General features: G+C 40.7%; 1 protein-coding gene across 1 annotated transcript in view; it reads left to right on the top strand.

The window, feature by feature from the left end:
- Positions 1-27,151, top strand: part of LOC108575317 (protein NDRG3) — a 163,559-nt gene that overhangs the window by 55,373 nt on the left and 81,035 nt on the right. The window contains exon 2 of the mRNA XM_017938083.1: positions 13,949-14,038. Within this exon, the coding sequence (XP_017793572.1) occupies positions 13,949-14,038 (90 nt within the window). The remainder of the gene's footprint in view (positions 1-13,948; positions 14,039-27,151) is intronic.

Genomic DNA, 27,151 nt, shown 5'->3' with positions numbered 1-27,151 from the left:
GGAGATTTGCAGAGCCGCCGGAAAAACTGCGGTAGTCATTGCTTTCGGGAGGGATAAATCGGCCTGTTAACCGGTCTAAAAGTAGACCGTGCATATGGCGCGAAAAACCGCGTTTCCAACTCGATTCTTTCCTGTTACCACGCGCACTGCCGTTTCACCCCTGATCGAAATGTACGGTGAATTATTGAAATCGACTGCAGTTTGCGGTGAATCTGTTAATATGTACTCTATTGGAGTATCGTGAAATGTTGCTGTTTGGTTGTGTTATTCTAGGGGTGCGGGAAGAAGGCTATAGAAGGGAAAATTGGAAACGCAAATTAGACTCTTTTGCGAAGGACCTTCATAGTGCAGGAGGCCCACGAAAACCCCAAAAGTGATGTGTATGTGTGGTGGGAGAAAGGGAGAAGTGGAAGGAAGGGTCTTCCTAGCGAATAGGGGTGTGAATGGTGTATATAGAGGAGGGAGAGACTTATCGGGATGATCAGTGTCCTTCGCATCTAATACCTTCTATCTCCGGTTAAATCATCAAAACTTTGAGTGGTAACTTTGACACTACTTCTATTCGCCTTAGAGCGGGCTATGGTTCGCAGGAGCGATGTAACGGAGAGTAGGAAGAAAGTGGCTCTCCCTAATTCAGAGGATTTCTTAATAAAGGAACTATCGAGATGGTCAGCGTCCTTTACATCTACGAGGTTTTGTGAAAATTCTACTCCTCCCAACTTTCAGTTAAATCATCAGAACTGCGTCCACGAAAAGATGGTTATTGCTTGATGGTCATGGATGATTATTGCGTTGAGCCAGCGATGACAATGCATGTGCTCTATCTCTATGATTGTGTTGTAGAAAGTGAGCTTAAGGGAGTATGACCCAATCAGACCTGCATTCCTTTGCCTTGCCATCTTCTCGTGGACGCACAGTACATCTATTCTCCTTAGAGCGGGTTATGGTTCGCAGAAGCAATGGAGAACAGGAAGACAGTGGCTCTTCCTAACTCAGAGGATTTCCTAATAAAAAAAAATTACCGGGATGATCGGTGTCGTATAGAGAAGAGCGTTGCAAAGAGCATTGTATGAGTTCTTAAAGAGTTGTCTCAGTTGTTAGACTTGCACAAGGGTTGTTTCAGCGTTGCGAGTTGCGTCAAATTATTACTATATTCACCTATCATATTTCGTCAATCGTCATTCTCGCAAAACGCTACACCTGTATAAGCTACTTTGACAAAAACACCTAACGATAAAGATTCCGCAAAATTTCGAAGCTTCCGTGTTAAACAACCTCGTTGAACCATACCAAAGTGAGACTTCTACGATTCGGAACAGGTGTGTACACAGAGTAGCGGATTAATTGAAAGAGTGACAGATAGGACTAAATAATTTTTTATTCCGCGGAAAACCGTAAGGTTAAAGGGATTCTGGGGGGGGAAAGCTGCTGACACGAGTCACATTTCACGTTATACACGAACGAACGAACGCTCGTTCGAACGTGCGAACGATATTTTACTAGGACAAAATGGGGTGGCGCGTCGGATCTTCTTTCGGTACCATTGTCAAAAATTCGCGCGGCCAGATAGAGTAGAAAAATTTTTACGGTCGTTACGCACAGAGAAAATAAATCAACACGTTAATCTAAATATAACAAACTGGACGTATGAAAGCGAAAACCCGTGTTTTTGTCCGAACGGTTTACACCGGAATGAATTGACGAGAGTTCGAATTGTCAGGCGTCGCGGGCGAGCACCGGCTGAATGCATTACTGGAAATGCAGGGAGGGAGAAGGGAAAAAGTTTGCCCCATTGAACGGAACTATTTCCACGGGACAAAAAGCGCATTACACCGCGGAGTTATTTATAATGGCCGTGGACCACAATCATTCCAATTACTGGGTCCCGCGAAATTTCATCGCGGGACAATTAATGCCGGAGAATTTTTGAATTTCACTTCCCTTCGATCGAGAGTGTAGTACGCTTGATGCTCTGTCGTCGATTTCGCGTTATGAATTTCATAGAGAACCGTCTTTTGTGAGATAAACAATACGTTTAATTTTATTATGGATTTGACGGGATGAATTATTGTTAAGTTGGTGCATAAGTAATTTCGGTAAGGTTCTAAAAATTCTAAATGTAATTAAAGTAGATTTTCTCTTATCTTTTATCATTTCAATAAGAATTTCTAAAATTATGTGGAACTGTTAAAGGGAGAGTCCAGTGTAATAGTTCGAAGAGTGAGGGAAGCTTTACAATTTTTTTTTGGCTAGACTAGTAAAGATATCGTAATACATCTTGTTTTGGTAGAAAGAGGCGTCCTTAGACTATAAGGAAATAATTTTATTCAGTGTGATTTTTAATGCTGTTGTTGTAAATTTTGTACTTTAAGTTAGCACTGTTGGCGTGCAGCTTAGCACCCATCAAAATGATTTGAGGTAAAAAAATTTCAAATATTATTGTTCTTTGATAGTTTATACTTAAACTAAATCGACTCGTAACAAAATCAATCGAAAGCTTCAAAGTTTTGAAGGAAACGTCAGATCATCTACCAAAGAAATCGGTTTAAAGTTATTTCTAAAAACGCTACAAATAAAAATCAAATATTGATTGTTGGTTCAATCCCTGGAGTAATGTATATCAAATTGAACAAACTGTACCCGAAATTGTTGGGCCGATGACTTTATCGATTCAAAATATAAATATAAATACCCTTCATAAATAAATTTTAATTGAAACAGATTTTTTAATTTTCATTTTACTTCATTTTTTAATTTCCACAAAACTGATTTTTAAAAGGGTAACATGTACCCTCGAATCGACACAGTATCCAGTCGTTTACCTGACAGGTGGCAAAAGATAATTAACACTGGCGAGAAATACTTTGATGATTTTCATTTATTAATATATATGAAATAAAATAATTTGAATTCTAATTTTATATAAAATAAACGTTGAGAACGAGGAAGGATGAAATTACACACGTACCGACATGATACTTAAGAAAATTGGAAAAACAATATTCAACGAGAGTAACGAGAACCCTGACTACCAACCGGAAGCTCAAGATACTTACAAAGATACATTCGTTCGAGAAAGCTGATGCTGTTTGGAACGCGAGAAGCTCTCTGGAGCGGTGAGGACCGCCGCGAAATCTCCTAAGCGGATCAACGGCAATGTTTATATTCATTTTAGCATCCATTAGCGATGGTATTAAAACTGAAGATCCGTTCTGACGCAAACTGCTTACAAATAGTAATTAGACTTTAGAGCGTGCAGCACGTCGAATCTCTCGGCGAAATTTCGCGGCAAAGAAGTGGAAGAACATCGAATTCGTTAGGGGGGAAAGCCATTGAGCCGAGAGTAAAAGGGAAATAAATGAAAATGCCTCATCGAATGCTCGCGGATTGAAGCGAGTTGAATCAACGTCAGACGTTCATTTAACTAGAATTATCGGTGGATGGTGAAGCTGTCTGAAAGTGAACGGTGTCTCTTTGCATTATTTATGTATATGCATCACTGTAAATCTGGAGATTATAAGATATTTATACTTGAAGCTCTATCGATAGAACGTTGAATAAATACTGTCCGTCGATTCTTTATTCCAAAGTTTTACAAGGTGAAGCAGAGATGATTAAATTTTAATTGTAACTGATATTTTACATTTTATTTTCAAATTTTAACAGAACTGATTTGTCAAATTCAGTCTTTCTTTTATTTTTAAAATTTTGTCTTTCTTTTATTTTCAAATTTTACCGAAACTGATTTTTAAAATTTTCTGTTTATTTTATTTATAAATTTTAACGAAACTTATTTTCCAAATTTTGTCTTTATTAGATATACGATATATCCTGGAATTGCGAAATTTATTCTTAAAATATTTTATTTTAAATCGTCGCCATTACGAGACACATTTTAAACGCGCAAGTGAAATGAACCACTCTGTATATGTACGTATAAAGACAGCCATCCGTTCTAAAAGCAGCAGCTCCGTGTTCCAACGAACCGTGTTCCCTTCAGCGTCGTTCTACTTGCACCCAAACGACGGTATTTTTCAAGTGGCAAGGTGTGCCTAGCGGGTGGGCAAAACGCTAAACAGGAACGCTTTATCAATCAAAGTAATTATTTAAACGAGTGTTTACACGTGAACTGAGAACTGAACGCGTGTATCGAGCGGGGCATGGCTCATTAATTAAACGCAATACGCCGCTGATTTGTAGTTAAGCGAATCAGTTAATTATCGCTTAACACATTCGCGCGTTTCGGGTAATCGCTTCGTGCACGTATTGAGCTTTCGCGCCGCCATTCGATGAAAGGAACTTTATTGTTTGACAATAATTACGTCGCGTCACGCCCTCACTCGTCTCTTCTCAACAAATTGCGCAATCCCTGAAATCTCTTGCAAGCCGTGAAAATACAGATTCGTAATTACCCTCGTGGCGTTGAACTGAAACTTTTCATTCAGTAGTTACCTATAAAAAGAATTCCCAAACTTTTACCTATTTTCAGACACCTCGAGATTGTCTACCCCTTCGAAGCTATTAGGTCATCCCACAAATTCGTGCCGAAGGCGAAGAATATTTTAACGAAAATCGAGGGAAATTACATAACGACGATAGGTATAATGATCTCACAAAAAATAGAAAAACATTGTGGAATGATAAGGCGCTCGCGTTACGTTTCTCAAATTTAAATGTTCCCTGGAAATATTGATATAAATTATAATATTCGACACGAACTTACAGGATGACCTAATATTTAAATTACTACTGCCCACTCACGTAACAGACAAATCGATCCTCCCGACATAAACGACGTCTTCAGTCCATCGTTTCGAATCTCGTTTCTCCTCCCGGTACCAAATAGCTTATCGTGGGCTCTGTGAAACGCGCGAACGTATCCAATCTGACCCACGGTTCCGCTCACAAAGGATAATGCAACGATGGGCGTAAAGCGAAGAGGCACGAACGGGGTACACTTTCGACCGCGTGGCAACCGCGAGAGTAAACCGGACTATCGAGCAAAAAGGGGGGGAGGTACCAGACGAGACTATGCGACCAAGGAGCCTCATCTGGATGGAGGGTGGCAAAGGACTTGGAGCTAAGGGTAAGAAGAAGAGAAGGTAGAGGGAGGGAAGTATCTCGCGCACGGCTTGAAGATAAGACGAGCGTCTTTCACGGTTCGTCGCATCTCAACAAACTCGGCGTGCGGCCAGAGGAGGGGTGGTGAAACAGTGAGGAAACAGGGGAAGGATATTTTCCTTAACATCTCCATCACTTTGCCCGAGCTTTCTTTCTTTCTCTCCTTTCATTCGAGCCCTCGAGTCGGGTGAAATAACACCGGGTGCCGGAATTGTCCGGAAAAAGTGCTCATTTGCAGATCTCCGTGTCCCCTGGATCAGTCGCGATATCATCTCGTCCTTTGTATGAATACCGTTAAACTTCCTCGTCTCGAAAATGCAAAGACCGCTGCTGCGAAACAGAATCACCGGGCCAAAGGCTCCTTAATAAAGGCAACCGGCCTTTCTTCGCCGCCATGTTAACACAATGGCGGTCATTAGACGACGCCATATTCTTTTCCTCGACCGAAGTGACAGACAACTTGCGTTTGACTTCGTTATTTCTTCGTTTGTTTGTTCGCACGCGAGTGTCGATACTTGGTGAATTCTTGGAATTCTTGTAAACTGAAGTTACGTATTTGTCGATAAACGTGGGAGATTTAGGTCGGTGGATTTTTAGAAAAGTCCTGGGCAACGTTGTTTCCGCGGCCTCGATCACGATTAATTGCTACAACCGCGAGCAGAACGGGAAAGGGGATTCTTTGTTGTTGATTTCGAACACGAGATTCTTGACGAAGTTGAATCGCACGCTCCGAGTGGAATTTTGTTGCACGACTTACTCCGGGGGAACGGGACAATAGCCATTATACGTAATGAACGTCGCTGGCCCTACCTCCCTCCACCCATAGTAATGGCTGGCGTCTGTTGTTTTTTCGTTAAAATGAGAATCATTAGGTACGGGTTGCACAATCGGATGAAAAGTTACTCGAGTGATATTTTTTCTCTCCCTTTTTCTTCTTCTTCTTCTTTCTTCCTTCAGGTCTCGCCACGGTCTCTAATATTTTCCCTCCAATTATTCCCGGGGCTCGCATCAACCACGTCTGGGCGTCGTGATTTTTTCCTTTCCTCTTTTCTTTTTTCTATCCAGACGTTTCCCGTGGATTTTTCGACCTATTTGAATTTCATTTCGCGCTCAGGCCACCCGACCACAAACGGGAATTGTCGAATTAGCTCGACGGGGAAGAATTTTTTAATATTACGCCGGATCTTCCTTCCGGGGAAGGACAAAGTTTGTAATCGTAAACGAGAGTAATTAAATTTCCCCTAGGCACCTGTTCCTCGCGGATAAATCGCTTACGAGCAATTTCCCACCGCAGCCTGTAATTCGCGGCTGCGAGTGTTCGTTGTAAAAACTGTATAATTCGCGTATCGCGGGATTTCGTTTTATCTATATTTACATCGAATTAATAAAGAAAGTGATTTTATAAATGGATCGCATGAATTTTTACAGTTCGTAATTAATCGCTTAAATTAAAAAGCCACACTTGGCTAATAACAATATTAAAGAGAGAATATTTAACTTTTGAAGTTAATATTAAATTTCCTTTTTATTTTTATGTTTGCTAGTTCGAGAGAGAAGAAACAATCTCCTTTTTATTAGGTCGATGCAAAAGTTTCCGGTAGCATTTAAAAATTTTCGTAGTCGGTACTGTAGTATGAGGATTGAATGGTGGTGTTGAGTCAGCACATAACGAACAACTTTATATAATTTATTCAGAGATTAATTATTCTTATGCTACACTCGAGATCCACACCGCTTCGCATGCCTCAACGCTCTCTCCTTCCTCGCCCGTTTCCACCACGACCGTTTCCAACTCTCCTTGTTGATCGTTCCTCAAATGTCCAGTCTTCGTTTGTCCACGCACACACAAACACACACACACGCGACACGCTTTGACCACTGACCTAGTGACCCGTGAAACCATCGCGCTATCTTCGCGGATCACACACACACACACGCGCAGCCAATGCGGTCCTCTCTTTCTCTCCTTCACCTTCGCTCTCACTTCCACTCCCACAGTATTTATTATAACTACAGTTAATCCGATATACTGAATTTTGATCACGGCTAATTGTAAAAATATTAAAAAATAAATACACATTCTCCACAAAATTGCGATATAAACTTTAGTATAATTAATACAAGCTGAAAAATGCTGAAGATTTCTTTATAGCAGTAAAATTGAACGATTTAGAACTGGCACGTTCGTTTAAAAATGAATCATAGTAGCAAGGATAGACCAATGCACGTTATGAAATTCTTGAAGTGTACGAACTGTCGAAACTTGCTGGAATAGGTAGCACGAAATGTGATAGGTGAGTGGTAGTAGTGTGCAAAGAGCTTCATTACCTGTGGTTTCATTCACCACTAATCGCCGGAACGATCTTGATAGGCCGAATAATGACGCCGTGTCCATGACCAATCGCATGCTTCGCGTTGCATAGATAATTAAAAGTACGACGCAATTTCATGAATAGTTGAAGATTCGAGATACGTGGAGAACATCCGTGAACCGTTCGCAGTTGTCTTTAATGAGATCTTTAATGAGAAGAGACTTAAATGCAGGGCGAGGGACTTTGCGATAAATAGAATATGTTAAGGCGTATCCTGTAGCAGGCAAATATCGTTTTCTCAAAACACCACAAGTGTTTATTGCGTTGCCTGCGACACTTAGTCCCTAGGACCAGACCCTGCCATAAATCCTGGAGTCTCCGAACGGAAAATAGAAAAGTGGCCCACGACTTTTGCCAACGTCGATGGGCCACTTGACTTCAACAAAGCCTAGAAAAGCGGAGATTCCACAGGATTCCCACGCATCCGTCCACCGAACATTTTCTCCGGTCGTTGTCTACCCCCCCCTAAGATAACGCGCTAAGGGCGAAATGGAGGGAAGTTGCGATGCACCGGAGTAAACTGATTGGTGATCTAGAAAAGGAAAAATCACCAATCAGGGTGTTTTTGGGGAAATAGGAGTCTTCTTCGAGGGAAACCGCAGAGACTCCAGCAGAAACACTTGGCGACTCGCGGAAGAAACACTTGGCCACTCGCAGGAGAAACATTTGGCGACTCGCGGAAGAAACACTTTGCAACTCGTGGGAGAATCACTTGGCCACTCGCAAGAGAAACATCTCTCACTTCGCAGTAGAATTTATATCTTGAATTAGTTGTAGAAATAGAACATAAAATAAAAACTTAGTGTTTCAATTCAAGAAACTGGTCCTTCGAAGCCTTAGACCATTAGTCGGCACACACGTGCAAAAACTGGCAAAGCTTGAACGATCGAAAGATCAACCGCAAGCCCTAACAGAATACGATAATATTCGGAATTGAAAATCTTCCCCTCTTCTGTGAATTTTCAACCGTGCTTTCTAATTATATTTTGACAATATCGAATACTGTGGACTTTCTAAATTTTCTATGAGAGAAATACTCTATAAGTTGTTATTTATTTTTTAATATCATCAATTAAAGATAATACTCTGAATTGAAAATCCTCCCTTCTTCTGTGAATTTTCAACAATGTTTTCTAATTATACTTTGCCATATTTCGTCACATATTATACTGTGGACTTTTCAGAAAAATACTCTACAAGTTGTTATTTACTTTTTAATATCGTCAATTGAAACGAAATTTTCAAATGTCACTTTTAAGTGTAATTTCGACCACTGTTGCAATCTCATAAAGTCGTTCAATGTTAATAACGAGCGATCGAGATAATACCTAACGTCAATTAGCATAAATGAAGAAGCAGTAACTAAAGCTGGACGAAAATTCGTTCTGCGGAAACACTTGCAAAGTTTTTATGCAATGATTTGACAATTTAAATTTTTAGTCACTTTCTAGATTACAAGTGTCAGATCGTTAAGCAAGGCATTTATAAACCTATTAATTCGCGATGCTAGAGTTTTCATTATTTCAGTTTCACTTTTCAGTTTGAACTCGGCAGAAAAATAATTAACATCAAAGAAACGTTCTTTTATTACAACTTTAAGAAAGGAAGGGTATTCGATTAGGCAAACAGCAACCATAGACAATATTTCGAATATAGGATCCCTAATTCATTTTTAAATCCAGGAAATCTCAGAATAGCTATAAATAAAAAAATGAAACGAATAACTTTGGGCGATTTCACTTAAAATCTGCTGCACAAACACAATCATTGCGAACCCACAAAACTTTCGATTCTCTTACTTTTTCTACATTAAAGTAAAATCAATCTCATAAAATAAGACCAGCTCGAACTTTCCCTCCATTCCCATACCACGTCACATTCAGTGCGTTAATGGAACTCCGCGAACGTCTTGGACGAAATTTATTTCGCCTTTCCGCCGAGGAAGTTCGCCGAGGAACGACTTATCGACATTCTAATTCACCGATGCCAGCCGATCACCGCGAGGGTGGGTACAGGTTCAAAGGACGATTCTCTGTAGTTTGATATTTCTTCGAGGCCGTTACGATGGCGTTTCCGCAAAGACAAATGAACCGGAATCCCTTTGACTTTACTCGACCATCATCACCGAGGATTTCCTACGATGTTCTCGACGTTCCTGTTCCCTTGTCCTCGCGAACATCCACCCTCGTCGCGCACGATTCTCGCAATTACCGCGATTAAATAGGGTTAACCAATTACGCCGTCGGTCCGATATCCCCCAGGCCAAGAGTCTTGGAAACTTGGAACGACGTCGGTTGTCCACGTGTTTCGACGTTCTATCTTTGCCGATGAGAAAAGAACTTTTTACACTGAGACTTTGATATTCTTGAAGCTTTCGACATCGAGGAATTATCGCGATGTAAATGAAAAATTATAGACGATTTTGTTTGGTGATTTTTACGCAAGGTTTTGTGGGAAAGATTATTTGATATTTGGCTCGAATTTTGGGTGAAATTTTGGGGTAAATTAATGGAATTACTCGATATTTCTCGATATTGACACCGAATTCCGATTGTGATAATGATCGTATTAAATGCGTATCGGAGAGAGAGTAGTATAAGCGATTAAACGTTATCAAATTTTCCGGTGCTTTTGTAACAATACCGAATTTAAAATACGTTATGAAGTACACAATACCTTTTAGGTAATAGTAGAATTTTAATAGAATTGTTTGTTTATGACAAATTAAATTGGAAATGATTGCAAGTTGGTCCACAATATTTAGCAAAATATCTGTTGATACAGGGCAAATCGGATTCTGTATAACTTTTTGAAATACCTATTAGATTTTATGACAATTATCGTACTTCAATTCCATACGTTGTACTTTCTGTCAGAAGTTTATCACCAATCGGGTCAAAATGACCTATTAGCGACTTTCCAAATGTGAATTTTTGTACAACTTAAACGTGATTGGAAAATTAGATTCGTATCGGTGCAAAAGTAGAAACACACTATCGGCCAAAAGTTTGGAATCACTGAGCATTGCAATTTACAGAAAAATTTACAGAAAAAAGTCAGCGACTTTGAGAATTTTTGATCGTTCGAACCAATCGATATGAGATAAATTGATAAATGTAGAATTGGGATAAACTTCAAATCTATAAAAAATTAGGAGCAGATTTAATATTGATGAAAAGTTGGAGGTGATTCCAAACTTTTGACCGGTAGTGTACATGCAGAAACACAAAGTCGGAAAGGTGCAAACGACAATACACACTTGCCAGTATCGAACATTCACTGTTTTTGGAAAGTTGTCAATGGGTCATTTTTGACCCGGCCGGTAGTTCTAGTGTTAATTGGGTGTAAAAATTTCTCGAATACAATCTCGCATGTTTAATAAATTTTAATGCGTTTTTTCTTGTTTCTCGTGCATTGTTATTCACCTAACCCACAGTACTATATATGGGAAGAAACTTATGTACGTTTATTTTTTAAAAAAGTATTATAATTTCTGAGTTACTCAACATCATTGCTATATCTTCAATTTAAAATACCACATCACAAGCCAAACATCTGCTGTTCACTCACTTAATTACAACGAAAATTCTGCCTTCAAAAAAAACTGCTCCATCACTCCCCGATTTGCCCTATTTCCGAACAAACACCCTTCGCACACAATCCCGCACAGCGATTCTCCTACGATCGTTACGAGCAACATCCGCGTTGCATCTCCGTAACAAACCTGGCCCCTAACATAATTCCAACTTATTAATATAATCCCGGTACATAATCCTCGCAAGTCTGAATATAATGGAGTTAGCTGGTATATAATGGACTCCGGACTACCGTTCGAGGCGCGTAAACAACGGAGCCAATGAACAGGTGCCGCGTGCGTCGCCTAATGAGAGCGCGCGACTTGAACGGGGTAGAGGCAGTCCACGTGACCTAGAGCGTGGCTAAAGTTAAAACCCATTCACTGTCCGCGTACGCTCGATAAAGGGGTCGGGGAATGCAGTTTCGCAACGTGGCGGCTATAAACGCTCGCCGGTTCGCCGCATTCGAAGAGCAGGGCTGCACGAGACAGGTACACGAGCGCGTATCCGACGAATTATCGCGTCTCGTTGCACGAGACCGCGGGAGGATTTTCATCGTTTTCAGCCCCGAGACAGGGAGAGAGTCTGAGTGAATTGAATCGACGAAGAACGAGGGACTCTCTGACCAGACGACGATGACAACTTTAATAACGACTCGAAGGTTCTGTGTACGCGTTGGAAAGGACTAGACCCGTAGATAGTGTAATTACGACGAATTATCTGGAGAAGGTGTAGACGAGGTTTGTGAAGAAAACGTGAGAGATGGAGGAACGTGTACACCGTGATGACGGCGGTGAGAATTAACTGGGTTAGCAAACACGTGTTCTGGTTTAGGGGAATCCCGATGTCGAGAGGAGACTCGCCAGCTGAATGAGACACTTGCCTCCGGAACGAGAGGAATTAGCCTGCTCGCGCGACGCGCGTACGTCGGATCGGGTCGATTGTTCGACTGAATATTTACCTGGAAAATTGGTTATCGGGTAATGATTACCGCATCTTGGATAGTCGAGATGCGATGGATGAATGGTGGAAAAACTCTTGCACCGTTGGGTGACTAATTTGGACACAGTGTTGTCTAGAGGGGTTAAGGATATCTGAGAAACGCTAAATTAAGTAGATTCGCATAATGTACACTAGTTCTCTCATACAGTTTTTGAAATTGTTACGAATCGCGATGTGCTTGTTGCGAAACTGATAATTGTCCCTCTTTTTGAGTCAGACCAGTTAAGGAATCTACTCGGGATAGGGGACTCAGGTAGTGCTTGGAAGATAGACTATTAACGCACAACAGTTTGCTATTAAAACTATGTATTTGTGAATGAACGTGAACAGAGCGCGAAATGCCTAGGCTTACTGATCGGAAAATTGTGTGTCGTGTCGTGTGGCGTTCGCTATTTTATAAACTACGTGTGTGTTGTGATTGGTGGTGTGAAGGTGTCATAGGTGGTGGAACTGTGCGGTGATTGGTTTTTTCGGTGTGTTTGGGGTGTGTCTGGTGGTGGTGTGGAAGTGGGGAATTTGTTCTTACATTTGTTATATTGCTTGTTGGAGGTCTGTTTATGATCTTAGGTCATGTGGTGTTCAGGTGTGAGAGGCGTCGAGTTTTTGGGTATCGTGAAGTAATTTTCGTGCCGGCTAAGACCTCGCTTTTTTGGACGTGCTGGTTTGGACATGTGACAAAATCAACAATTGAGCAAGTGAACAAAATTTCGTTGCTTATACTAACTATACATTTATTTTACTTTGACGATACAAATTTCGTGGCGAGTGTATAAGGCAAACTATACTTGAGTGTAGTGTTAGTATACAGGGTGTCTCACTTATATCCATTATGAGTGCAATTATTCGCGTTCAATTATTAAATTATTCAAATTCTGAGTGTTTCTAATTTTTCACCGTCCACACCTCGAAGATTTGGCTGTTTTTTAGCAATCGTATAGATAAGTGTTTGAATAAAAGTGTTGTCCAAGCTTATGATACGTCAGTTGCAATCGAGCAGAAAGCAACGATCACTTAAACACCGATTTCCATCTCGACATCCATAAAGTTAATACCACGCTTAATTTTAATATTCGACAGCCTGAAAAGTAGTAGAATTTTCCGACCACACCGTATGCATTATGTTAAAAGCCTTTTAACAAGCTCGACATAAATATTCAAAGCCGCGAACAGCATTGTTGCCCGGATTTATTCGAGAGTTATTATCGATACAGTTTGAAAATCGTGACAACGCGATTAAATTGTCGTTTCAGACCGTCCTGTGACGTTTGAAAAGAGTGGAGAAACGCTGTGGGTGAACGATGACGGCGGCCACGCCGCAAATTTTGCACGCAGCAACAGGTATTTCGGCGTTGTTTGCACACGACCGTCTGCTAGTGACATTATTCCCGTTGTCTGCGCGTTTTGGCTTTTCTTTGACGGACAGAAACTCTTTCCGGCCGTCTGTCACGGTCGTTTGTCGTCGAAAACCACCGCGAAACGGGCAGATAGACGAGCGTTTATGGGTTAGGAAAAATTGGGCGGGGGGGAAAGTCTGGAAAGAACGCGTGCGCTACTTTCGTCGTTACGCGTGTATGTACGCGACTTTGGTAGGAAAAAAAGAGAAAAGAAACTTGGTTATACAGGGGACATTTCGACGAGGCCGCACGCGTCGCGTCGTATCGAAAGACGAAAACGGTCTCTTTGAATCTAAAGTGCGGCAGTAACTGGAAAAGGTACGTGACACTCTGTACAATATGTATCGAATAGTCTCGTTTCCCTTCGGAGAATATGGGGAGACGGGCAGACGCGATATTCAGGACACGATCTCTTTCATAGTTCCGATCCCAGGAGACGCGGCCACATTAAACTTACATAATTTGCTCGCGCTATGTTTTCCAGGATTCACTGTCAAATCAAAAGCGACGCCGCCCTGTACATGAGAATGTCCTCGGGTACAAAGGAAATGGACCGTTACGTGACAAATCGAGGGTGAGTATGAAAAGTTTATGTTACACTTTTCGCGTGAAAATTTTTTCACATATTCTAATTCGACAAATTTCATATCTTCGTCATTTAACATATAAATATTCTTATAAAATGGAATAACAATATTATATTCTTCTTTCCAACTTGTTTATTATACCTTTGATGGTTTAAGAAAATAATTTCACATCTTGGTAATTTTTACTGTATCTGTGATAATTTAAAATATAATCGGGAGCAACGCGATGAAACTGGACACGTTAGACGTTCCAACTACCGGTAATAACCTCCGCGATAAAGAATTCAATTTCGTTCGGAAAGCTCTGTGAAATATAAAGTTTGATCATTCGGAGGAATCCGTAACTCATAGTTTTACGGTGTTCTAATTTTCCCCGGCGCAAATAAAGTCGGTCGCGTTTCATGCGGCGCATCCAGTTTCTATTGATGTTCCTGAGCTGAATTGAAGCTAGCAGATAGGAGGAAGGAGATCCTCGTGAAATTTTAGTGACCCTATAAAGGCGAATGTTTCCTCGCAAATCCGTATGCTCGCGTCCCGAACCCTCCCGCCCTCCGCCACTTCAATACTTATGGCGGCAGGGGTGGGCTCAGCAGTTATCACAGAACTTGCACGGTTTCATCTTTAGCTACCGTAGTGTCTCTCTTAACGACAATGTGATAGAATCAAAGCGTTCCGATCATCCGTTTTATTCCGGGATTCACTTCGTCGAATCACTTCGCAAATTTTCCCAGTTCGCCGAGCCGAACTGAAAACTCCGCTCGAAGGAATCCGAAGGCGCTTCTTATCGGCTGTACTTTCTTAAATCAATTTAATTCCCCCGTTCGATTTTCGCTCCAATATACTCGATAGGATGTAAAGGTCTGATAATTCTGATTTACTACGGACGTTCGCGGTGAAATATGGTGAATGATCGGTGGATGAAAATCGGTCCGAGTTTCAGGTGCATGACGAATTGAGAAAAAAATTTCGCTCGTGCAAGATTTGTACTTAGTGTTTCAGAATGCTTGAAAATTTCATTTATTAAATCACCGTGTTATATAAATTTAACATAATTATTCGATGTAGTGACATATATTTGTTTGTTAACAATATTTTCCAAATTTTGTAAAATCAATATATTTATATTACATAAAAAAGTAGGCATTTTTTTTAATATAAATAGTGTGCCATTTATTCTCAATTAAAGATGAATATTTAGACTAAAGTTTTCAAAATTTTCAAGGTAGTTGTCATAGTAAAATAAAAATTCAGATTAGCCTCTGAAACGAGTTGTCTGTAATTAAGGGTTAAAGTATTGTATATACACCTAATAATGCACAAATTCAACTCTCTAACCTAACCATTAAACCAAGTTACTCCAAATGCCACGATGCAATGTCACCAAACTTATTTATACTTCCCTGAGAAAAATTAATTGCAGATAAGTCAATGAAAAAAGAAACTTCGAATTTGACCTTTTAGAGACTCCAGGAGTTATGTCATACCTAGTTCTAGCGACCATATTTGCAGGCAACGTAATAAATGTCTATTTTTAATTCAAAATGAAAAACAGTTGTAGAGTGTGACCACTTGAGGATATTTGGATATTTGCAGCCAACAATACGCGTTAATAAATCGTTCACAAAAGTGGAATTTCTAATTTAATTTCGCTAATCCGGCGTATAATTGTTCGCGGTGGTAAGTTCAAACATTGACCATCGCGGAAATAAGTTGAAACTTTATCCTACGGTCGAGATCACGGATGTCGGGGGAAGAAAAGCTAGCCAGGGCGGAATTCAACGTGTGGACAGCCTCGAATAGAAGCGGATAAAGCTGATCCAAGTCGGCGGAGCTTCGCGTGGGGGATCAGAAATCGGCTTAAACCTCGATACTACGGCGCGCTTCGATGAAGAGTGCAAAGTGTAGTACGTGCAGTGCGAGAGAGGAGACCTAAGGATCCTAAAAGGATTCGGGGATCTCCAGGAATTCCGATACATTTTCGTATATGTCTCGCGAAACTTCTGGCCGGAGTGAAAGTTTCCTTAGTGTGTCGCTGCTTAAAGAAGCGGTTTCGAAACGACGTTATCCTCGACCAGCTAACCGATACGTGCAACAAAACGCGGTTAATTAAACCGAGAAATTTGATTCTCAAGGCGGAAAGTTGAACCGCACTTCGGAGAAATTCCGAGGTTATTTGTAAAGTTTGCTCAATTTTCGGACAGTCGTGAAACTGTAGAAACTTAATTTTTCGGGGGAGAAGATAACCAGTTTGTTCGGTAATGTGAAATCATCTCTGCACTGATTTTTGCACTGGGTCTTTTTTGACCCAAAGATCTTAAATAGTCCTTTCCCTTTCGGAAGGATAAAATATTTTCTCAAGAATCTTCATTTTTGTAATCTTCAAAATCTACATTTTGTCAATCCTTTCACGAATTTCCGAAGAAACCCAGCTAAAGATGCAAAAACGGAAAAATCTGCGGAAACGAGAGTAAGAGGTGATTTCTGTGAAAGCAGGGAAGATTAAATTAACTTCCGGTTATTAAGTTTCGATCTGGAGGCAATCTTGGACTCTAAGACAAAATCGTCCGTCCCTCTGGATCATTTTCTGCGGCGGAATTTTACGAGGCGGTGGCTGTATTAGAGGATTTTGGAACGTGACCCGATTCCTCGCCGGTAGTCCCGGGATGCAATCATCGTTTGATGCCCGGGGGATGACCAAAGGAAGGGCGGCGAAGAAGGGGAAGGATTATGGAGAGAATGGACGAAGGATCGTGGTCGAGAATGAGATTTAGTTGGAGCTCGGCAGTGCAGGGCAACAATCACGGACGATTGAATCGGCCTCGCGAGAGATATCGATTGGCAGGACCCTGGCCCGATGATACCATCTTGTTTGAAACAGCGCCGACGAGAAAGGAAGCACAGGCCCGGTTGTAATTCGTTGTAATTGGTTCTTTCGCTTAACTCGCCCCGAGTTCTTTGCGAGGCCACCCCCGGTTTAAGAGCACCGTTTGCGACTTTAGAAATTGGACGGCGACACCATTGTTGTCGAGTATCGATGTCCTGGGATGAAGGGGATTTTAGAGAATTCCAGGTGATCCGGGAGAATTCAATTTTAAAGTGACGGTATTTGGGAATGATTTACCATGAATTACAGGTGATTGGTAATTAATTCAGAATTGAATTTTTAGATTTCTGGGGAGATTTTAAAGTCACATAATTCAGAAATCGTTTAGTACGACTTGTTGGTAATTATTCCTCAATTTAAAATTGAATTTTTTTATTTCTGAAAAGATCTTAAAGTGACATTGTTACGGAACGGGCCGTAACGGTTGAGATCGCCTTCGTTTCGGGTTGGTTAAAGGCGTAAAATTGTGTCGATGTCGTTTTATTTAACGTTTAGTTCGAACGGGTGTCGTTCTAGGTGTATTGTTTTAGACTAGTTTTATACTAGTTTTCGCACCTTGCTTCCGACCAATCAACGGTCAGGAGAAGGACCTGGAGTCGAGCATGGGTTTTTCCCGACTTCGCCGCCTTCCTACCTGTGGCGGTTGCTTCGCGTTTTTGGTTTAAAATTATAAAGGTGTTTGGTAATGATAATAATAATATCTAATAATAATGTTAATAATAATATCATAATAGTATCTAATAACAATGTGTGGGGGAAAGGCAGTGGGTTCGTAACAAACATAATTCAAAAATCGTTCAGTACAACTTGAAGGTAATTATTCATTAATTTAAAATTGAATTTTTATATTTTCGATAGGGTTTTAAAGTGATATAATTCGGAAATTATTTAGTACGACTTGTAGGTAATTATTCATTAATTTACAATAGAATTTTTATATTTCTGGGAAGGTTTCACGGTGACACAATTCGCAAACTATTGAGTATGAATTTTAGGTAATCATTAATTAATTCAAAACTGAATTTCCATATTTTTCCCAAAGTTTTAAATTTCGTTGCTCTTTTTCGTAAAAACAGCGACGCCACATTTAAAGCAACTACTTCCGATACTTTCAAATAAGGTAAATTCCGCGTCGGTGCGCGATATTGCGAAATACAGCAGGCAGAAATAACGAGCGTGCTGACGCGTTTTGTTTGTCGCGACGAAATTTAATTCCCGGCAATTGCACAAATTAAACCGCGTTTCGCTCGGCGCGGTATTCGAAGACACGAAGCCGAATGAAACGAGCAAGTAACCATAAAACAAATTTGCAATATTTCTGAAATATTAAAACACCCGATATCGCGATCTTTGTATCCGGCTTATCTCGCACAATTATTGCGCCTACTCTCGATTCACGCTCGCTCGTCTGCACGCGGCTTTAATACACACCAGGATGCACTATCTTTAGTTACAGCCAAGTCTCGCGGCACTACGTATAATCCGCCACTAATACGGTTTGTAATCTCATATCGCAGCTCCTTTACACACCGGAAGACATATCTATACACGCATTCTCCCGAATTTACTATGCCAGATTTGCATACGTCAAGCTCGGATCTACCCTTTTCACCTTATGCAAACTCAAATTTTCGCGCCACCCGTCTCTCCGCGCTGTACTCCTCCTCGAACGTTTACAATGTTTACCCTCTATCTGATGAAATAGCAGTCGGTCCAACTTCCTCGAAATTTACTCGGAGCGCTACTTTGTTCCTCTTGAAATAACTACGACCCTTTTTTTTTTTTTGCCTAAAGGTAACAACAGGTATGCACCCTGTAATTTTCTCTTCGTGTAACAAAAAGATATTCTAATAAAGCTAAGGGTAGTTCTCCCTCTCCCATCTCCCGAAGAAACTATTTTAATAATGTAGATTAAAATTAGCTACTTGTTTCACTTGTTGTCTTCGAAGTTTGCGTTATTTAAGCGAGAATTACGGTCGGGAAAATTCAAGAATTCCCGGAACGACGCGGAGGGGTGGGAGCGAAGAAAGAAAGAGAGGAGAGAAAAAAAAGGGAGGGAAAGAAAAGGGAGGAGAGAAAAACGGGAAGGGAATTGAAGATCGAGGGAAAAGAAAAGCGGGAGAACGAAACGGAAAGAAGTTCCCTTCGCGTCGGTGTTGCAATGGCCGAGAGACGCGCCGATGTATTTGGAAGTTTACGAACTTAGAGGAGGGTTTTACTTATGTATTAGTTCATCACAGAAACGACTATTGCCGAGACGGATCCAGCTGCGCCTTCTCCTCTTCTCCTCTCTTTTCCGCTCCGTTGTTTCAAGTATTTATGAAAAACATTAAAGCCCCGGAAAACGCGAACTTGAACACGAACCTTGATGAAAATGTCCACGGTAATATATCGGATGAAAATTCGAGGCGGTGAAAAACGTCGAATGAATTTTATACCGGTTTGTGAAGGCTAAATTTTTCCAGCGTCTCACTTTTCCACTGTCCTCCTTGTTGCTCGTTTTATGTGGAAAATAAATTTCGCGGAGAGAAAAGATACGATCAGTTATAGAAGGCGCGTTTGCAAAACAGGGTGAAATTTAATTAAGCGTCGGTCGTTGGAGGAAAAAGGAATAAGCTGTCGTGGTGAATTCGAATTGGTGTTTTCTCGGCACAAAGGAAACCGTGAAAGAGATAATTAAGCGAATGTATTTAACAGTGGTACATGCAATTCGTAGCTCTTTTTTTTTGGACGTTTACGGTGTACAAAAGTTTCGAACCTGCAAAGTTTTTCGTTGCAATTATGCAAGTGACCCTAGAGAAAAAAAGAAAACGGAAAAAACACAGTTTTCGAACTCACCGGAGTTCCGACGACGTGGAGCGTGTAGATTTTATAGATGCTCCTCTATTCTCCCTGGATTTAAATTTTAAACGCTCCATGGAAGGCTACCGCCGTTTCTATTTTTCACGTTATAGGCTGCGATAAATCTTCCTGTTCGACGTTCTGCAAGATACCGATGGGTAATGATAAATATTGTACGAGTGGTCGGTGAAATTTTTTGGTCTTTCTATCAATTGATTTTACAGTAATTTATACAAGAAAAGTTTTTTTGTGTTAAACTCGTCTGCGTTCGTATGAATATTATTAATTAACGAGAAACTCTTTTAGTTTCTCACAAATTACAAATAAAATGACATCTCTAGGCTTAAAGTATAAATTTTTCTGAATTTATAACAATCTCACATTCTTCCTATAAATTTCATAATATTTATATGAGAAAATTTTTATATTTAATTCGTCTACATTTATACCAACACTGTTAATTAACGAAACATTTTAATTCGTAGTAAATTATTATTGGAAATGGGTTGTGGAATAAAATAGTCTTTTGACTTTGTAATATACGATTTTATTTACGGTCTCAGAGGAAACGTCTTTACTCTATTGAATCTTCTGAAGGACTGTTTCTAGGCACCCAAAAGAAAGTTGGGGTCCCCTTATACCTAGAAACTGTTTACGTTATGGTATGGCATTGTGCAGTGAGTGACTCGAAGACGAACACCAGATGCATCTGGTGGAAGTCCCAGTGCCTTTGTTTAAAATAACCCGGAGACATTTTTGTCCTCACTTGATTATTTCCATAGGGTGTTGTTAGAAATAATCCAACAATTATAAAGAAAATGACATCTCTATTGTTGCACACAATTTTTCATTAAAAATACAAATTTTCCTGAATTTATGACAATAGCATTTTACAATCTTCCTGTACATTTCGTAACACGATTTCTTTTCACAACTAACAACAAGCAACTAAAATCATAGGACATTAGGAGGAGATGCAAGTCTCTAATTGCCGATGTACACAGAAAATCAAGGATTAAACAGCAATTTCAAAGTGCTTCGAACAAATGGCACACAGAGAAATGAAACGACAGTCAGCAAGAGGCAAAAAACTCGTCCAGGGAATCCGTGAAAACACTTCGCTAACGAGGTTAACCAACCTATCTCCATCAGACAGGATAAAGTGAAGCTCTGGTGTACATATACACTCGCCGAGGCCAGAAAAAGTCCGAAGCGTAACGAGTGACAATCGTGAGGAATTCCAGAGACGTGGAGGCGTCGCAAAGTGGTCCCGAAACCGCAAAAATTCGATCGAAAATCAAATTCTCTACTTAATCGCAGACCCCTGACACTTTGGCTATAGATTCTTCTAATCGTGGACCAAATTATCCAGTTTTTTCTGACTTTCGTGAAGAATGACGATAAGTTACGAGAAATTGTACGTGAGTATTAAATGGGCGCATATACACGCTCTTCGCAGCTCTGAAAAGTGGCCGTTACAATTTTCTTCGCGACTCCCACAAATTGCAATTTTTTCAAAATTTCTCGTATACGTCATCTAGTAAACTAGTCCTCCTAACTTCTCAAAAAAATTCAAGTCGCTTGGTCCAATTTAAAAAAAGTTACACTGTTCCAAAGAGCGTTCAAATATTAATGGAAGAAACTGTATACAATATCCTGCATAGCGAAAGGGTTAAATTGAGTTTTGAGGACATACTTGAACGGCACTATCTCTTCAAAATCACGATCTAAATGAAATTAAATAGCAAATTTTTGTTCACTCGCAGTGAAACAGCCCGGCATAAGACTATCAAGCTTGCAAGATTACCTTTCAGTTAAATTAAAAAAAATAATATCGATCAAATCACATTCTATAGATCACACTCTACGACGCAAAAGAAAATCTCCATTGACGACGAACAAATAACAACACTATAATCCTCCACCATATTTTTACGATTCGCAGTCACTGCGATGTCGCGTCAGCGAGAAGCTAGCCCGGTAAGCAGGCACAGCGCGAGATAATAGATTAGATTGCGCGCGATGCGTTAACGCGAGTCACGTTGCCGTTAAGCGCGCAGCGTATGCCATTTGGCGCGCGTGCCCGTGCAATCGTGCGCCTCTCAACGAGCACGTTTCTAAGAGAACCGTGAGCGAGGGTAGAACCGGACTACCGGGCTCTTAAGGTTCATCTTCAAATATTTAATGAAGCCTCGCGCGGGATTATTGAATTTTTAACGCGTAACGCTCGCGCGGGACTCGTATCCCTGACGAGCCGGGGAGAGGAACAAGCTGGATTTGCGAGTTTCCGGTCGAAGGATAAAGGGCGAAAAATAACAGAGAAGAAGAAGAAGAAAAAAAAGGGAAGATATTCGCGAACGGTCGCGTAGATCATGAAATAATAGGTCCAAGCTCGATCTACCGACGACGACAACGACTCTGCATCCACCGGTGTCAAGATGCTGATTTAATAATACATCAGTCGCGACCAGATTCTCTCTTCTGCATCACCGAAATCTCCTTCTTTCTTTCTTCTTTTTCTCTTATTCCGTAATGTTCTTTCCGTGTACCAAGGCTATTTTTTCGTTTTATCGCGGACCCTTCCCACCAAGGCCGCTTCTCTTGCGGACTTTTTCTTCTTTTTACGTCGTAGACCTTTCTCACTGCGAGATGCTTGCTTGGCTTTACGCATGCCGACTTAACGATTAGAACTTTCGCTTTTATATTCCCGCTGGCAGGCCATCCGCCACCACGTGTGCCGTGAAAAATGATGCGTCATATTCGGAGGGAAAGAAAAATGTTCCGGATGAAAAGTTTGTTCGAGTGAGAAGTGTGTTATAATGTAACACGACGCGTTTCGAGCGAACTCAGCGAGGTGATAGATCGAATACTTGGATTAATTAAAGACCGTCTTTGTTTTTGTTTACATGAGAAGGAAGTTAGTAAGGAAGTTGTTGTTTGAGGTTTTCGGATTTTCTCTGATTCTAGCTTCTTTTTTTATGATCTTCGAGGCAGTTTAGATGCCTTATTACTGGTGTTTGGTACCGTGATCTTACTTCTCGGTTGGAAGATATCACGATGGATGATTTGGTATTGGTTGTTTAGTTTTAGGTTAGGCTACGTTGTTCGGTTTTCTTTAATATGTATACACCGTACACGCTCTGCTTCTCTCCGTACATGTTCTGGTTTCGGGCTTGTGAAAGCTACCTTTATACATGTTTTCGTAGCTGCTAATTCGGAAAAAGGGCTAATCAACGCCTTTCCTAGAAATAGGCCTCTTTCGCGAACCCTTATTGGCAGGTAGATGGGGGTGATCGGTCGCGTGGTTCGTGTTGAGCGAAAATTTGAAGACACAAAGATACACAGAATGCACACAGTAAGCAAAATATAGTACTCGTCACGGGGGTGATCAGTCGCGTGGTTCGTGTTGAGGACACGACAACTGGAATGCGGATTTGTATGCGTTTAGGGAAAATTTGAAGACACAAAGATACACAGAATGCACATAGTAAGCAAAATATAGTACTCGTCATAATATTTAGCGAATAAAAGAATTGTCTGTCTAACTTCATAAAAATCCAGCCTACCTATTACCTGCTTGACACCTGAATGTGTTATTCATAATGTGTTACACTAACACATTAGTTATACTTGTTAACGAATATTTCACTAAAGAAACAATCTATAAAATAGCAAAAAAAGTACATTTAACCCTTCGTAGACAAAGGACTACGCGACATGTCGAAGTGCAAACTACTTGTATAACATATAATTAAGTTACTAATTCTAAATTTCATTTTCCTGGTCACGCTGACTAATTTTATTGCTTAAAAATGAGTAAGATTATTGGTTGCGTTCATACTGTTTTGTGAACGCATATATAAGTCTCTCATCATCAAAGGGTTAATTCGAATGTTTCAAAATTCTAACTAACGTACGGTTTTACCTACCATTTCCAATAAAACGAAATAAACAACTGGTCGCTAATGTGCACGCGTACGCTAATGAGATCATTCACCTTCCACAGTTGAAAGGGACCGAGGATTGAAGTGGAAGTGACGATCTCCAGGTACCGTAAAAGAGGAAGTTCGAGGAGTAGTATCACAACAGTACTACAATCCGAAATTTACGTCAATTTTAATATTCTCACTGTTCAAATACATCCTCGGAGTTTACAGCAAGACGTACCGGTTTCCTGCTTAAATCTGCATGCTCACCAACGAAAATTCCCGAATGTCGTTAGCGGGGTTCACGATCGAAGTTCCGCCGCGGTAAACAGAAGGGGAGAGTAGAAAACGTTGTTAGCCACGGTGTTCCCCGCACGAGAAAACGTAATTTCAGCTATTAACCAGGCAACAAGGTTGTTCCTCTCAACTATCTAACCAGCCGCAGATATCCCTGCATAAAGGCAGAAAGAGGTTCCCCGAGCAACGGACTTTTACACGGTTCGTTATGATTTCAGCCAGAGAGCCACCGTATTTTCTTAGGGCTTCGCGTCGCTTTCATTTCCTGTTTTTACCGCGTAAAGCACGAGGTGGTGGGGGTGGAGATCTGCTGGAATGAAAAGATATACACACTGTGCCGGCGTGGCTCAATCTCCTCTTATTTTCAATATTTTCCTCCGTACCGACGCCAAATAAACATTTCACTAGCGGCCCGTGTGCTAAATTCCGCTCTTGTGTAAAGCTAATTGTCCCTGGGTACGTGAAACTGTTGCCAGTTGGAATAGGTAGATTCTTCCTTCTGATAAGGGTAAGTTTCTGCCACGAATGGAACGCACAAACTTAATTACGACTTGGGTATATCAGGTCTCTAAAAAACGGGTACATCGTGCTTGGCAAAGTATTATGTTTTCGGTTATGTCCCTTCTGGGCGGTTGAAAATTATTTTAAGGAAAATTCGCGCAATTTGTGACAAATTGCCAAGAAGGTATTGATCGTACAAAATGATGGCGATTGTGTCACAAATTAAAGAAGGAACTATTTATATTGTAACATAAATTGAGGACCATGCAGCTAACGGGGTGCAAATTGGAAAAAAGCGTTAGTAAAATTATCGCTTCGATTTAAGATGAAAAAGGGAACACTAATTGAAAAATAGATATTTTTACACAATAAGTAGTGCTTATTCAGTTGATAAGATTTTCTTTCCATTTCTGGCGAATTTTTCAAATTTGAAGCTAAAGGGGTGCAAATTAGAAAAAAGTGTTTGTAAAATTATCGTTTCGATTTAAGATTAAAAAGAGAGCACTACTTGAAAAATAGATATTCCCAGACAGTAAGCAGTGATTATTGAGTCGATAAGATTTTGCTCCTATTTTTGCTGAATTTTTCAAATCTACAGCTGACTTGCGCCAAAGTGTACAAAAAACGAACACAAAGAACACAATTTATTGATCTATTGTTGCTTCATCAATAATGCATTAATGCATAAAAAGAAAATGGAACTGCTCAAGGTCCTCGATCAGCTAAACCCTACCAAAAAGACTTTTCTCAATCTTCCATTTCCTTTCCTCCTATCACACGTACAAAAGGACAAAAACCGAGAAGATTTAAGAATTCACACTATCACACTTCACGTTACCCGAGCTTCATTTACATTTACCCGCAGCCACGTGAAATCAGCCGAGCATTTCCGCGTACATAAATTCCCTTGTTTATAACCGTTCTCCGTTCATCGAATTTCTCCCAGTCTCTCTTTCTTTTCTCTCTCTCTCTCCCTCCGCCCACCTCGCACCTCTCGAGCACCGTTTCTTTTTTCCCTTCCGTGGGAGCGTAAGCGAGCGCTATCACCCGCACGCGGAAAAACTGCGGAAACAGCGGATGCTTGCGCTTACACGGTTAGCCGTGGGGCGGCCAGTAAACGGGGCCGCGTGCTCGTAAAATGTGGCGATCGCAAGACCGCAATAAAGACTTGCACAGTTGGTCGTTGGTGTTCGCGATAGAAAGGTGGAGAGAGAGAGAGAGAGAGAGTGTGTGTTCTCTGTGCGAAGAGGACGGGTGGAGGAGGACCCGGGAGAAGTGCACCCTGTGGACCGGTGCCAGAGCGGGCAGCAACCACTCTCGTGCTCGTTGCATCGAAGCTCCAGTCGTACGTAAAGGGATCGGTATTTATGGTACTGCCACATTGATTCGTGTAAAGCCGACGGTACTTGACCTCTTCAGCGTAAAGTAGTAGCCGGTTCGCAAACCACGAATGAATTCGGTTTACTCCGACCGGGAACCGATCGGGAACCGCGTGGATACCCGTGCGCACGTGTCGGACCGACGTGGATACAGACATTAGCAAGGGTTACTTTATGTACGGCCGATACGATGAAAATTTCATCTGAAACGGGAATTTGCGGCCGACCGATACCGCGGATACACGTTTACCGCGATATATCGTGCCTTGAGTATTTCGATTTCGTTTTTACTGGGGGGTTGGTTTTTTGAGACGAGGAGAGTGTTAGGGGAGGTAGTTGGATCTGTGAGAGGTGTAGTGTTTCAGCTGTTCGAGAGAGAGAGTAGATGGTAGAGAGGATTTGAGTGGAGTTTATGTTAAGATGTAAAGGACAATGAAGAAGAGAAGAAAAGGTATTGATGAAGTTTTCATTTTTGGTTGTGTGTCATTTTACGGTAAATTTTGTAGTAATTGTTACTATGTTCGTGCATTATCTTTAGTATTTTGTCATTTTTTCGAAATTATGAAGGAGTATTGAACGAGAAATATGTATGTATTTGAAGAGTAAAGTAAACACTCTTTGTACCGAGGTACATTTAATATGTCGTAATATTAAAATTTTGTAGCTGTAATTGCCTTAACAGGTCCATCCATTTTAATCAATATTTTATAATTGTTTCTAAATTATGAAAATAGTAAAATCTCACATGTCTTCTCCCATTTATTCTTGACTAGTTACAAAAAGTACCTACAAATGCTGTGTGAGATATTCGTAGAAGTTTATAAAGACGTTTTAGACGATTCAGTTACAGTAATTTCGTTAAATTTGTTCAATACGGTTTCCCTATGCACGCGATACACTCCCGGAACTCCCCCGTGTATGTCATAATAAATTCCGGTAATTTGTGTGCCGGCCGCAATGAATTTCACACGTGTTATTTCCATAGCCGTGTCCCCGGAAAAATATGGCAGGGGCGAGATAACGAGCTAACAAAATATAGCGTCCCGGTAAAAACGATTCGCACGCCGGAGAACTGGTCCCGGTGGCAAGACCGATTTCCGAGGCTAATTAATCAGCTGGACAACTCTGGGTAATGGAGATCACGTGGACTGTGATCGTGAAACTGGGGCCATCTTATCGGAAACGTCATATTTTAGTCGGGAAGATTGGAAAGATTTGAATTTAAATTTTAATTCTCAATTTTTAAAATTTTGTAATTTTTAAAATTGCAAA

Source organism: Habropoda laboriosa, unplaced genomic scaffold, assembly GCF_001263275.1.
Source record: "Habropoda laboriosa isolate 0110345459 unplaced genomic scaffold, ASM126327v1 scaffold244, whole genome shotgun sequence".
Classification (NCBI taxonomy): Eukaryota; Metazoa; Arthropoda; class Insecta; order Hymenoptera; family Apidae; genus Habropoda; species Habropoda laboriosa.
Note: the sequence above shows the minus strand (reverse complement) of the source record. Positions and strands in the feature narration are given on the sequence as shown.